At 51.1% G+C, this 13,834-nt stretch overlaps 1 protein-coding gene across 2 annotated transcripts in view; it reads right to left on the bottom strand.

Moving 5' to 3' along the window:
* NTN1 (netrin 1) overlaps window positions 1-13,834 on the bottom strand; it is a 142,249-nt gene that overhangs the window by 37,921 nt on the left and 90,494 nt on the right. For both annotated transcript variants that reach the window (XM_075014739.1, XM_075014740.1), the window contains exon 5: window positions 12,753-12,806. In XM_075014739.1, the coding sequence (XP_074870840.1) occupies window positions 12,753-12,806 (54 nt within the window). The remainder of the gene's footprint in view (window positions 1-12,752; window positions 12,807-13,834) is intronic.

The raw sequence follows: 13,834 nt of genomic DNA, 5'->3' as shown, positions 1-13,834 counted from the left end.
GGGCAGCCATGGCCACAATTCTTAAAAAAGCTTATGACTGATCTTGAGATAGAGCCCTACAAACATTTCCTGTTGGACTAGGAATACTACAGGGGTAGATGTTTGTGGCTAGATCCTTGGGAAATGGGAGATTATAGAAAATTCTTCATCAAATAACGCACATAATACCAGGAGTGGTAAAGTTTAACACAGATGCTTAACTGGGCTCGTGGTTGGTACTCTTCCGCTAAGAGGACTATGCAAGCACCAGCCTCTCTTATATCACGTCTGGCCATTCTTTTGCCATCAGAAATGCTCACAGCATCTACGGGCAGGTTCCAGATCCACAGGATGTGTCTGTCACTATAGCTGTGCATGTTGAGCACAACTAAGGCAGGATTCTTGGAACGAAAGACCAAGAGCAGGGCTCTGGGCTTAAGGCTGTGATGCAGACATCTGCAAGGACCTGTGAGGCAGACTGCTGCAAACTCATCATCAACAATTTGGCATCAGCCTGAGAGTGCGTCAGAGACTTGGTGGCATCCTGGAACTGACAGGCCTTCTGCTGCTTACCAAGTCCATCTGCCTGCTAGTGTAGCGTCCGAGCTCCTGCAGACTGCCAGATGTACCACCGCCCAGTGTAACAACACCCTCAGCAAGTCCCTGTCCCTAGTAGGCAGCCTAGCTGGGTGCTCTCTGGAGGCAGATGTGACAGCTCTGAGACCTTGGCTCCAAATGGCTGACATACCTTAGCTGAAGCCAGCAAGTAGCTTGTCCAGCTTCAGCCCAGACCTGGAACTACAATTGCAGTCTGGGTCTGGGTATTCCAATTTTACCTTACCCAAAGTTTCAAGGGCTTCAGGTTCCAGGTCCGCTTTGGGCCAACTCTGAGCAGAAAAAAGTGCCTTGGTTGATTTTTGTCTCTGAGCCCCCCAGCTCTTTCACTTGCCTTGTTATTGGTGCAGAAAATCCAAGAGCCACTCAGACTGGAAACACAGCCTGTCAGTGAAGGAAATAGCCCTGGTGGCTTTCATTCCACTTCCAAATACAAAGCAAAACTAAACTTAGCTGAGGCCCTCTTCTTCGGTATGCCCCCCAAAGAGCCTCCTCCAGTATTCCCTTTCCACAGGCTTCAATCTCTCCATGCAAATGCCATCAAAAATAAAGCATTCCTTCCCGGCACCAGGAAAGCTGATTGGCTGCCAGGCATTCTGCAGGGACCAGCGCAAAGACCCCAGCAAGACTCGACTCCCACAGCAAAATAAAAGCTCCCGAGAAGGACTTTTGCTTTTCAAGAGGGAAGGAGAGGTTGATGTGGAGAAGGGGAGTGAGGTGAGCTCATAAAGGCCATCCACGCTCACTCCCTGCCCTCCAAGATACCCCTTTGTTGCAAACTAGCCTCATCCACCTACAAACCAAAGCAGAGCAAAGAGAATAAGAACTGGAAGGGGAAAGAAGACAGCTTTCCTTTGTGTTTGCCGGGGAGTCCCCACTGACCCCTCGCGGCCTTCTAACCTTTGGCACAACCTTTGGCTTCCTCCATTGTGTAGGGATCCCATTGTGAGGTGGTATTGTTTAGAGCAGGAGCTGGGCGTTAAACATGCAGAACACGGCAAAGGCGCCTGGAGTTAAGAATGCAACAACAGGTGGAGCAAATGAAAAGGCTAATGGAGCCCCGGCGGAGGGGGGGCCCTCAGACGGAGAGGCCCAATCTGGTTTCTAATACGCCTGCTTACTACAACGGCCCACCCAGCTCTTGTGACATGCCATTCCACAGCTTCTCAATCTCTTGAGGCTCTGCAGGGGAAGGGAGCAGTGGGGTTGCTGGATTGAACACAGCATCGGGAGCTGGTTCCAGTCCCATCTCTGACACAGACAGCCCGCCAACCCGACACGAACACTCACCAGCAATTATACACCACACCACGGCAACTCTAATTCAGGAACCAATCCCTGCACCAGCTCTGCCCACACATCTACACCAGCGGCACCATCATGGGACTGAACCACATCAACCACACCATCAGGGGCTCATCCACCTACACATGTACTGCCAGCATGTGCCAGCGATGCCCCTATGCCATGGGCATGGGCCAAACTGGACAGTCTCTATCTCAAAGAATAAATGCACTCAAATCAGATATCAGGAACGGTAACCTACAAAAATCTGTGGGAGAACACTTCCATCTCCCTGGACACTCAGTAGCAGATTTAAAAGTAGCCATCCCGCAACAAAAACTCTTCAAAGACAGACTCCAAAGAGAAGCTGCAGAGCTGCAATTCATTTGCAAATCTGACACTATCAATTTAGGACTGAACAAAGACTGGGAGTGGCTGGCCAAATACCAAAGCAGTTTCTCCTCTCTTGGTGTTCACACCTCTACATCAACTGCTAGAAGTGGACCACATCCTTCTTGACTGAATTGACCTCATTTCCTCTGACCTTCCTCTTGATTGGTACTCCCTTCTTTTCACGTGCCTGTGTATGTAGACCTGCCTTGGAATTTCTACTCCATGCACCTGACGAAGTGGGTCTTTGCCCACAAAAGGTTAGGCTCCAAAAAAGTCTATGAGGTGCCCCAGGACTTCTCGTTGCTTTTGCAGATACAGACTAACATGGCTACCCCTCTGATACGTGTTAAGATTAAAATACCACCTTATAGTAAAAAACTAGACATTTTCTATCAGCTCCTCTCAGGAAATCAACCATGTTGAATTCTCTCCTCAGGGAGTGGTGGAGAGAGAAAAGGACAAACTCTTTGGACATTATTTGAAATGCAAAGATATGAACAGATCACCAAATTTAGGGTCAGGTACCCTTAATACATCTAAGCACAGACTTTGGGTTTCTGGCACTTGCCAGGACCCCATGGAGAGGATATAAAGTGGTCACTGAACATTATCAAGTGACTATTTCCCATGAAGAAAGGGAAGGGAGGAGAGAAAAAAAGGGGAAATCCTCTGGTGTTGAAAGCAGCACGCATGCATCCAGAGCTATGATGGCTGGGAATCCCTGTAACATGCAACTAGGCTGCTAACGACCCCAGCCCAAACTATGGGAGGAGGGAGCGTCTATTCTCACTAGTGAAGCAAAGTATCCAGCTGCCACTCAGTACACCGACACTCCAAATTCAGTGCTGCAGCTGTATCACCACAGCCCTGCAGCACGCTGTGGGCAGGGGTTACTGTCACTGCAGCAAAACCATGCTATCCGAGGGCCGGTGGGTAGGGTAACAGGCGAGTTGCTCCCTTGGCCTGGCCACAAGGATACTGCAGTGCCAGGTTTTTCATAGCCCTGGGAGGGGCAGCAGGACTGAGCTGAGATTTTAAGCATGGAGCTGGACTCAGTTTACAGCCTCCCACCAAAGCGCTCACCCTGGCAGTGCTGTTCTCTGCAGTAAGACCAAGAGGGTCTCACAGGGGGTGATTTCAATTTCTGTGAGGCCAAGATAACAGCCAACATTCTCTTGTGTCACGTCCCCTCCCTTTGCCCCCCACTGCCCCTCGTGTTCTTTACCATTCAGGATTGTTTGGGAGCAATGGCAGCTGGTACGTCTGCTGGGTTAGCCTCTGCAGCACTGGTTTGCAATGGAGACCGGGCAGAGGAAATGAAACCCCTCTGGCCCTTCAGGCAGACTGTGACCAGGTGATTTGTTTAGTTTAGGTTCAGAAGCAGTTCTGCCCCTTGATGACGCTGGTGACTCTATTCCTTTTGGTCTTCTGGCCCTGGCTGGACTCAGAAGCCAGGGCGCTGGATCACCCTGAGACAGGCTGTTTCCCATGTTTTCTCGGTCCGACTGGAGGAGGCAGGAGGTACCAGCAAAGGCAGCTTCCGCTGCAAAGACTGACTTAGGATGTTCAGAGAAGCAGCAAATATTCTGCAAGCAGAGCCAAGACTGCAGCGTAATGAGTTTCTGCTTGTCAAGGGGAGTGCTGCCTATGTTCTTCTGAGTGATCGGAGCCCCGGATAACTATAATGACCCACGTCTGTGATGCAAGCAGCCCCCCCGAAGACATGCTAACCCCCGCCCCCCGCTCTTGCAGAAGTCAGTGAGAGCTGAGAGAGATCAGCACCACACAGCATCACACCTTGGGCTCCTGTTTGCTGTCCGTCCTAACCAACTGGCAACTTCTCTACCCAAGTCCTGCTCTGAGTTCATGTTGGGTCACTTTCATGGCGAGCTTGAAGCTGGAGATAAGGCTGCCTGGCAGGTCAGTGCAGCACAGGAGCTGGAAGGAGAGTTCTTCTGCACAGAGAAGTCACTTTTGAAATGAATGTCTTCTAATATTGCTTATAAAGTTTCTCGTTGCTGGACTGGGGCCATGGCTTGTGTTCATGGCTTCCTTCCAACAGAGGCTTAGCAATAGGAACAGCCTTGAAAGTCTCTTACAGCTTGTAGGGGTTTGTCTCCCCACAGCTGCCCTTGTAGATTTAAATTGTCCCAACGCAGAGAGCAGCTGCCATCTCAGGAGCTGATTCCGGAAAACATCAATCCTGCCTCCATGCTCCAGGAACTCCAGCTGGGCCCGACCCAACCTCCATATTGGATCTCCCCCAAACTCAGGGAAAGTTTAGATCTGGGGCCTAACTTTGCAGTTGGCTTCTATTTCTCTAATGCCTCCATACAGCAGCACAGGGCTGACTGCTCTAAGCCAGGATTTAGGGAGAGACCCTATGTGTAGGCAGCACAGGGTGTGTTGGTCAGCCTGCAAGAAAGAGAGCCACAGGGTCTGCCTTGTGGTCTGCAGCCTCACGAAAGCGTGTCTTTTATCTTCACTACAATAACTCCTGTCTCCTCAAGAAGTCCTGTGGCACCTTATAGACTGACAGATATTGTGGAGCATAAGCTTTTGTGGGCAAAGACCCACTTCATCATACGCATGAGTGGGCTACCTCTCTGATTCCTGTCTCTTCCTTACCCATAAGAAATGAGAGGGCCAAACCCAAACTCCGGAGCCAGGCACCTCTAGGAAAGTTCAAATCCAGATGTGAAGTTTGCTAGACCTTGTTTCTAGTGAGAAGTCATTCAAGGCTGCATGTGACCCCAAGCCACATCTGCTGATTTATTTAGGTAAACTGACATCATCCACCGGAAATAACTGTTTCCAGGCCAATCTAGTGCAGATTGAGATAATAGAATTGGCTCCTCCCCCTCCGCAGGCTCATTGTTTCCTCTCTTTACTGTGCCTCTGTCTGGACCTTCCGTGCTCTATGTAGGACTGAATGCCAAAGGCTGTGCTGGTTTTTGTCTGGGCTAGCAGCAGAAAACAGCCCAGCTCCCACGATGCACTGGCCGTGCCGCAGATCCGAGAGGGTGACAGAGCGTGGACATGTTTTGTACAAATGGCCAAGTTTGAGCTGCTTTCGCAAGCTGTCCCTTAGGGACCAACCCCGCTGCAGGCAAAATCGTTTGGCCAGTTTACACCAGAGTTGAATTTGTCCTGTGCCCGTTTGAGACTAGCCCAGCTGTAGCTCTAAGGCCAGAAAGGGTCACCATGACCATGCAGTCTGACCACCTGCCCACTGCAGCCACAGAACCTGCCCTGCCCACTTCCGTCACAGGCCCCAAACCAGCGCTGCATCACCAAAGTCCTCCAAGCCTGGTGTAAACATTTTGAGGTACACTGAATCCACCATTTCTCTAGTCCAAACCAGTAAGTGACCCCCCCCCACACACACCAGGTCCTGCCCTGCAGAGTGAGATGACCACGCACACCTCAAGTCTCTGCCAGTCTGACCTGAGGTGGGAGAATTCCTTCCTGACCCCAAATGTGGCACGGGCCAGCCCCACCAGGAAGACACCTGGGAAAGAATACAGTGTAATAACCTGGAGCCCTCCCCCTTCTAGTGAGTGTCCCACTGCTGACTCACACAGACAGGCCACATGCCGCTGTAAAGCACCCTCACCCTACCTGCCTCTCCGTAAACTTCTGAGCTCAGTCTGGAAGCCAGTTGGGTTTTGTGCCCTGGGTGGTTAACATGAATAACTCCTTCCACTCCCTGGTGTTCATCCCTTGGCGGCGTTTACAGAGCGCAATCGTACCTCCCCTCAGCCCTGATTCATTAGGCTACACAAGACAAGCTCCTTAATTCTTCTCTACTTGGACACACTGAAGCCAGGTCTCCATGAGATGGAAAAATCAGTCTAAGACATGCAGCTCTAGCTATAACAATTATGTAGCTGAAATTGACATATTGAAAGTGGACTTTTCTGGCTGTCCACGCAGAGGGAGGTCGACGGGGGAGTTTCTCCTGTCGACCCCCCCTGACTCCTTGTGAGAATGAAGAGTACTGGGGCTGACTGTTGAGCCCTGATGGTTCGATTCAGCATGTCCCCACTAGGTGCGCTAAATCAAACCCTGGAAGATCGGCCCTGAAAGAGTCAATCTTCCAGTGAGTGTAGACAGACCCTGATACAGTTGGCTAGGAAGCTACTTTCTGCCAGTCTTAGCTACAAATGAAGTTAAAGGCAGCATCTTTGCAGGAGCTGGTGTCAAAAAACCTCCCGCTGGATTTCAAGCAGCCCTGGAGCAGCAGCCTGCAGAGATGCTGACTTACAGATGGCCTTGGAAATGCTGTGGATTTCAGCAGGCTGCCTCCAAGGATGTGTGCAGCAGTGAGAGCTGAACGGCGCCGAGCTCCGCGGCCGTCTGATGCTTTGGCCAGATAATGAAACCGAGGGAATAAAATATGGAAGGTTCAAACTCCGCAGCTGAAGTGGTGCTTAAAAAGTCCAATAAAATTGTTATAAAGAGAATTATTATCAGGCACTCTAGCATGTCCAGCCAATCAGATTGCTCAGTTTGGCTGAACCTTCCCTGTACTTTTAAAGAGAAGGTGCCTCATGCTATGATGAGCTTCTGAAAAGATGGATTGTTCCACTGTAACTGATCTGGGCAGGGGAAGGAGGAAATCCTAATGCTGAATAATACAGGAATCCACTGTGGAGTGATTTTTCAGAGTTCCCAGATCTTTGGGATGCTTGGTTTGCTCTCCAGCCTGCTTGTGAATCTCTTGCAGCAGTCCAAAAATAAGAATTTCCTTTCCTGCATTGGCTCTCGATCGGCAAAGCTCTTCAGCATGTACTTTAAGTGCTTAGCCCCAGTACAGATATTTTAAAAAAGTAATAGCTTTATTAAAGTTCAGGAAAGTAACAATAAGCCACTCGCAAGCAGAGCATGAAGTGAACTGTGGTGGGATCCATCTATCTATGCAGGAGGCACATGGCTGCAGGCACTGGATGAGGACAGGAGTGAAGCAATGAGTAATAACAGCCCTTGCTCTGTAGTTATGTTCCCATGGGGCCTTTCAGTTCAAAAGCCCCCCCAAAATTATACACAAGGATCACTTCCCCAGTCACTGAAGTACAGGTGACATACGGCAGCTGCTCAAGGCTGAATTTTCAATGAAAGAGGTTCCAGGGCTCGAGCAATTGTTTTACTTCCCTAAGCAATGCGGCAAGGCCACTGGCGCCGAGCTGGGAAGTGCCAAGCATAGAGGTGCCTGGCCTCAGCCCTGGCACACCCTGCAGCTCTGTAACTGCTCAGAGGAGTGAAGAGCATTGATAGAGGTCTTTAAATGGCTGGTGTTTCAGAAGCTGTGGGTTCAATTCACCCTGGCTGGCATACCAAGCTGTGCTCCATGATGATTCTCCCCCATGCATGCACACCCCTCCCAGGAGGCCCAGGAGCAGTGTTCCCTGTAAGCTGAGCACTTGAGCAGCAGCCCAAATGAGATTCAGATCTGTCCAGGTGATTTAGCAGAGCGCCCACAGCCGGCCGTGTGTGTTTCTACTGGTGGAACACATGCACTTCACAAACTTTATTCTGCACATGGGTGGGAAAAATCAGTGGGAACTTTGCATGGGAGTAGTGGGCTTTTGCCCCTGGTGCGCTCCCTCAGAGCTTACACCTAGAGTGCAGCTTCTGTGGGTTGCAGGCTGAAAAGCTTGTCTCTTCCACCAGCAGAAGCTGGACCAGTAACAGACATAACCACACTCACCTTGCCACTGGGGAACAACTCAGGGGAGGGGGTGAGGACTCCTGTAGCCTATCAGTAGGTCAAGAGGAATTTCACTGCAATGAATCTAGCTGGAATTTGGCCTGATTATTGCAGTTGGCTCTTGACTTTGCACAAAGAGCTATTTCCTCCCTCATTGTCTTGTGACTTGGAAATCCGTACTCGGACTGCGGGCTGCCCCCACCCCAACTGCCAGCTCCACAGTGCCCATTGGCTGGAAATCGTGACCTATGGGAGCTTCCGGGGCGGCATCTGTGGGCAGCATGTTCCTACAGGGCACCGGGACCTGGCAGCTTTTTCCTGGGAGCTACAGGAAGAGCTGCCAGGACCCTGCACCACAAAGCACTTCCCACAGCCCAGACCTCTGCCCCAGCTCTCAGTCTCCTCCTGCACTCAAACTCCCTCCCGGAGCCTGCACCAGCCACCTCCCACCCCTCTGCCCCAGCCCTAAGCCACCTTTTGTGCCCCAAATCCCTCTTCCCGAGCCCCACCCCATCACCTGCATCCCCAGGCAGAGCCCTCATCCTCTCACCTTCCACCCCCTGCCCCAACCTGGGGAAAGGCAGTGGGGGCGGGGTAGAGCCAGTGTGGGGCCTGGCCCTGGAGAAGGAGTGGGACAGGATGGGGCTAAGGGAAAGGGTTGGGGGCAAGACAGGGCTTAGGGAAAGGGCTGGTCCAGGGTGTTTGGTTTTGTGTGACTGGACAGTGGACAAGCCTAAGTGTCCTGTGTGTCCAATCGAAGCTAAGTCAGTAACTCAAATCACAGATCCTGAACCCGTGAGTGCTGAGCAGTTTGTCTGCCACCCCCAGCCTAAGGATCACATTCAGCCACAAGCCCCTGGATGTTCGCCTGTGAGGAATGCTTTGGAACAGACTGAATCTGCTCCTCGTGCCATGCAGCAGCAGCAGCAATGGAGACTGATAGACAGCCCTGTAAGCCTGCTCTTGCCCAGCACATGGGCGTTGCGTGCTCCCAACCACACGAAAGCTGAAACAAGTAGCAGAGGTGACCCTCACTCTGCTGTCCTTGGAAACTGCTCCACCAGAGCTGAACCCCCAGTGATGTGACACCACATTACAAAATTTGCCTTAAATGAAATACAACACTAGGTGCGCGTTTCTACTGAGACTAGCATTTCCCTTGGAAGGAATTATCTCCCTCCCCTCTGTATCAGTGAGGCTTCAGTCAGGGAAGCGTGTTTCGAGATGGGGATTCTGCTCAAGAAAGGGGTGTTTGGAAACTGCAAGAAACTCATCACAGTGCAGCAAAGGTGATGAAAAGCTTAAAAACTAAAGTCTGGAGTCCAAGAAGATATTGCTCAGAGCCACACCATGATGGCTTAAGGGGGAAAGGGGGTAACGGCTCTTGCCCGTGAAAGATGATGCGACAAGTGAAAACAGGCTGAAGCTGCAACAAGGAAGTTTCCACTAGTGGTTGTAAAATGTGGGGGAAAGGCCAACACATCCAGTGTTTCCAATTCTGCACAAAGGCCTCTGTGGCTAATCCTGCCTACCACAGCCCAGTTGATTGTTGAGACACTCGTCTGTCTGCTCTCCCCTCATCACAGGTGACGCGCGACAACGCTTGGGAGGTGCACTGCCCCCTTGTGCCCCTACCAAAATTGAAATTGCAAAATGGGGTGCCCCCACAGACCCCCTCCCTGTCCTTCTTGTTGGCTGCCCCTGCACCCCCGCCTTTCCCTACAGGAGTCAGTTGCCCCTGCATCTCGCATACGAATCTGTTAACCTTAACAAGATAACAGCTAGCAACCTGGCCTCAGCTCCGTGCCAGTACTCAACCCAAACCCCAGGTTAAGGACCAATGCAGTTTGGGGCTAGTTTGGTCTTGCACAGGTCCTGGGCCAGGGAGATTGGAAGTTCAGATGAACAGTCTTTACTAGCCATAGATGAGGATTATAATCTCCAGGCCCTTAGCAATAGATTTCCTCTTTTAACCTGGGCCACCAATCAGCCTGACACGAAGAAGCGGAAATGCGGTGTTGCTGCGGCTGGGAGGGAGTGACACAGGAGAAGAAAGAAATGATTTAAGCGTTTGTGCGGAAGAAAACCCTGAGCAGGCTTCAACTTCCCATGACGCTGCAAACGGAAGCCCTCACCCTTCAGCTTTCCAGGTGCCCCTGCCCTGGGAAGGGGTACCAAGTACAGAGCGATGCGACCAGTCGCTGTGTGAACAGTCCTGCCACCAAGGGACCCTGAGTTCAAGTCGAGGTGACATCCATCATTTTTAGTACAAAATCCCTAATTTATGAATCCTCAGACATCGTTGGGACGAAAGCAAACAACCTTTGCTCCTGAAGCCCCATGCAGAGACAGCCCTGTTCAAGCCTTGCAGGAATCTACGAGCCTCCGGACACCCTCCGTTTCCATGTCCATTTTTCTGGGGGCCTCTTTCTTGCATTATAATTGCCTGTTGAGACACGTTAGGCCTCAAGGAAACTGTATATAAATATCTGGCAAATCACTTTGTGACACAGGGGCAGGGGTGAGGGGTGGGCATTCTTCCAAGACATGTGCTGGTATAAATCAGGAGGAACTCCATTGTATTCAGTGGGATTGCACCGGTGCAAAGCTGGGGTGAGTGAGAGGGGAACCAGCTCTGGGGTCCTCAGCACCAACATCTGCACAATATAAAAGTATTTGTTTCTTGTGTGAGGAGGAGGAGCGTGCACAGGAAAACAGGAGGGTCCGCACGTCAGGAGGTGCCTGGGCTTTCTCAGAGCGACTCAGGTTTATCCCACGGAGCCTGTCAAGCTGGACATTATAACAAATCCACAGACACCGAAATACTCTTTGGTTATCCCAGGGCCCCTTGGTACTCACTTGAAGCAGAGGGGCTAGAAGCCAGATGATCCAGTGAATATCATAGAATCTTAGAATCATAAAATACTAGGACTAGAAGGGACCTGGAGAGGCCATCGAGTCCAACGCCCTGCCCCAATGGCAGCACCAACTACTGTCTAAACCATCCCTGATAGATATTTATCTAACCTGTTCTTAAATGTCTCCAGTGATGGGGATTCCACAACCTCCCTTGGCAATTTATTCCACTGTTTGACCACCCTGACAGTTGGGAACTTTTTCCTAATGTCCAACCTAAACCTCCCTTGCTGCAGTTTAAGTCCATTGCCTCTTGTTCTGTCCTCAGAGGCCAAAAAGAACAAGTTTTCTCTCTCCTCCTTATGACACCCTTTTAGATACCCGAAAACCTCTATCATGTCCCCCCTCAATCTTCTCTTTTCCAAACTAAACAAGCCCAATTCTTTCAGCCTTTCTTCATAGGTCACATTCTCTAGACCTTTAATCACTCTTGTCGCTCCTTTCTGGACTCTCCTACCCTTGCTAGTTCTGGGCTAAGGCTGAAGGTGTGATTTCGGGGGGCAGCAGCCCTGCGTACCGGGATGCTGCTTACTCTTCTGCCCTTTCCCCGAGTGTCAGGGCACGAGCGGAAAGCACACAGCTTGTGTGGCTGCCTCTTGCTCCTGGCCAGGGAGGGGAAACAGCAGAGGAGTACGCCACAGAAACTAGGTACTTCCCCCTCACTCCCTGGTAGGCCAGCAGGAAGAAGAACAAGCAGAGTCCCAGTATGTGCAGCTGCTGCCCTGTTGCCCTGCTGAAATGGTGCCCTTGTGTGAGGCGGTGGAGGGCAGTGGCAAAATTACTGCTGCCCAACCCAGGGTGCTGCACTCAATCTTTCTCCCAAACCTAGCCCAGCTTGAGGGCCGCCCCTAATCCCTGGCTCAGCTGGCTGCAAGGAGGGAACGGGCCATCCTGGCCTGCCTGGACATTTAGGCCAAGTAAAAGGCAATCACTTGAGCCCTCCTGATGAAGACCAATTAACCTGGGTTCTCTGGCCTCCATGTCACTAGACAAGGGAAGGTTTGTAACCATGACACTGAAGCTTGGTGCCAGCCGTTGCTCAGTCTGGCCCTGGGGTTTCAGTTGCAAGTGGCCCCGACTAGAACATCACGTACACAGACAAATACAGGAGGAACCTCTTAAATCCAGCACTCTCTCAGCAGGACCATGGACACTGCAGGACCAGAGAGTCCTCGGGCTAGGACCGGGCACACGTCTGCGAGGCAGAGGTTGGGGCCAGAGCAGTGGCCAGAAGCCTGGCCTGGGCTAGAGCTGCAGCCCTGATGGCCCTGCTGCAGCATGTGGGGGGGGGTTAGGGGGTTTTCCAGATCTCCTGCTGGAGCATGGGGGTGTGGTCAGAGCCCCTTGTCTGCTGGAGCCCTGTGGCAGCCCCATGAAGGCTGGAGTTCCTGGAGCGCAGGCAGCTGGGGCAGAAGCACTGGCCCTCTCCTGGTCCAGCAATTTCTGTCATTTGAGACCTGTCAGGTCCAGACCATGCCAGACCAGGGAGGTGCAGCCTGTACACGCAAACCCAGTCAATGCAATCACAATGCGTCTCCTCCAAAAAGTACCCCCACGATTCCGTCTGTGCATGCACATGACACCAGTTCCCAGAGGCGCCCGGTTCTCTGGACTTCTGCAAAGGCATTTTGGAGCCTCTCTCTGCAAACACATCCTGTGCTTTAATTAGTATTAGCCAGTGTAGGAAACAGATCCCTGGGGCAATAACTTCCCATTTCTCTTCCCCTCCTCTTCCAAATGGCATCCACTCTTGCTTGTCTGTTCAGGGAGCCTCCCTCCTCTGCCCATTGAAAAGGGACTGTCCATCAGAGCACCCATCCATGGAGAGGGTTAAAAAGAAAGGAAAACCACCTACCTGCTGGCTCTTCTGTGCTGCTGGCTGCAGTGGTGGGTGGAACAACAGGGATCTCTGTTCAGAAGGAGAGACAGGAGAAGAGACAGGATAAAAAAGGGATGTGTGTGTTATTTCAAGCTCCAGAGAAGATTGGGCTCTGCACACGTCCCACTGGCTTTTACCCACTCCATCTGCAGGGGAGTTGTTTTCACAGTCTTACATGCGTCGCAGTGAGAAGGCAAAGGGTTACACTTGAGAGCTAATGGGGCTAGTGCAGGCCACAGACCTTACCCCAGGCTGACAACTACTTGCATTGCCCAGAAGGGTGTGAAATGAAAACTGGGAGTTTATTTTTAATTGTTTGGTTTTTAATTCTGGATTTGGCCTGGGCTAAAGCAGCAAGTTTTAATCATATATTAGCCTTTTGCAAATACACTTGACAGAGGACATGATGCTAGTTTGTGCTTCTTCTGCTTAGTTGTTGTGTGGATGCAGGTTTCAGGGAGTGACATTTACAAATCATTCCTTTCCAGTGCAGTTGGCTACGCCACACGTCACGTGAGCACCCTATTGCATCTCCTTGGTGGGACAAAGTTTTTAATCTCACACCTCGGAGGAAATACAAATACATCAACTGCAAACAAAATGGTCCCTGCTTTAATTTCCCAGCCACTGGGCTTGACATGTTTTAATACACATTTGCGGCCTTATCAAGGCTTGGATTGTCATGCCCAGCTCCAACTGAACACAGTAATGCCAATACATGACCTGCAGGTGGAGTGCAGGATCTGGTCCTCAATCAGTGAGAGGATCTCTTCCCTCAGTGCCCATGGGATGAAAACTGTCCTATGTTTAGAGCAAAGTACTGGGATTTCTGCACAAATGTGAAAATCCCGGTAGGAGAGCAAAACATCAGTGAAAACCCTCCATGTGACTCTGAGAGAAGGCTTCAGCCAGAGGAAAGGAGCACACATCTTAAGGCTTGGAATCCTTCTGTTCATGAACTTGTGTGACTCCCTCCGAAGCCAGTACAAACCATACATGTGTATGTGTCGCAGAAGTGTATTCCTGTGCATGATGTAGGCTGTGCATTTTGGGAAAGA

The sequence above is a fragment of the Carettochelys insculpta genome, chromosome 20, assembly GCF_033958435.1.
Source record: "Carettochelys insculpta isolate YL-2023 chromosome 20, ASM3395843v1, whole genome shotgun sequence".
NCBI lineage: Eukaryota > Metazoa > Chordata > Testudines > Carettochelyidae > Carettochelys > Carettochelys insculpta.
This window is presented reverse-complemented; position numbering and strand designations above follow the sequence as displayed.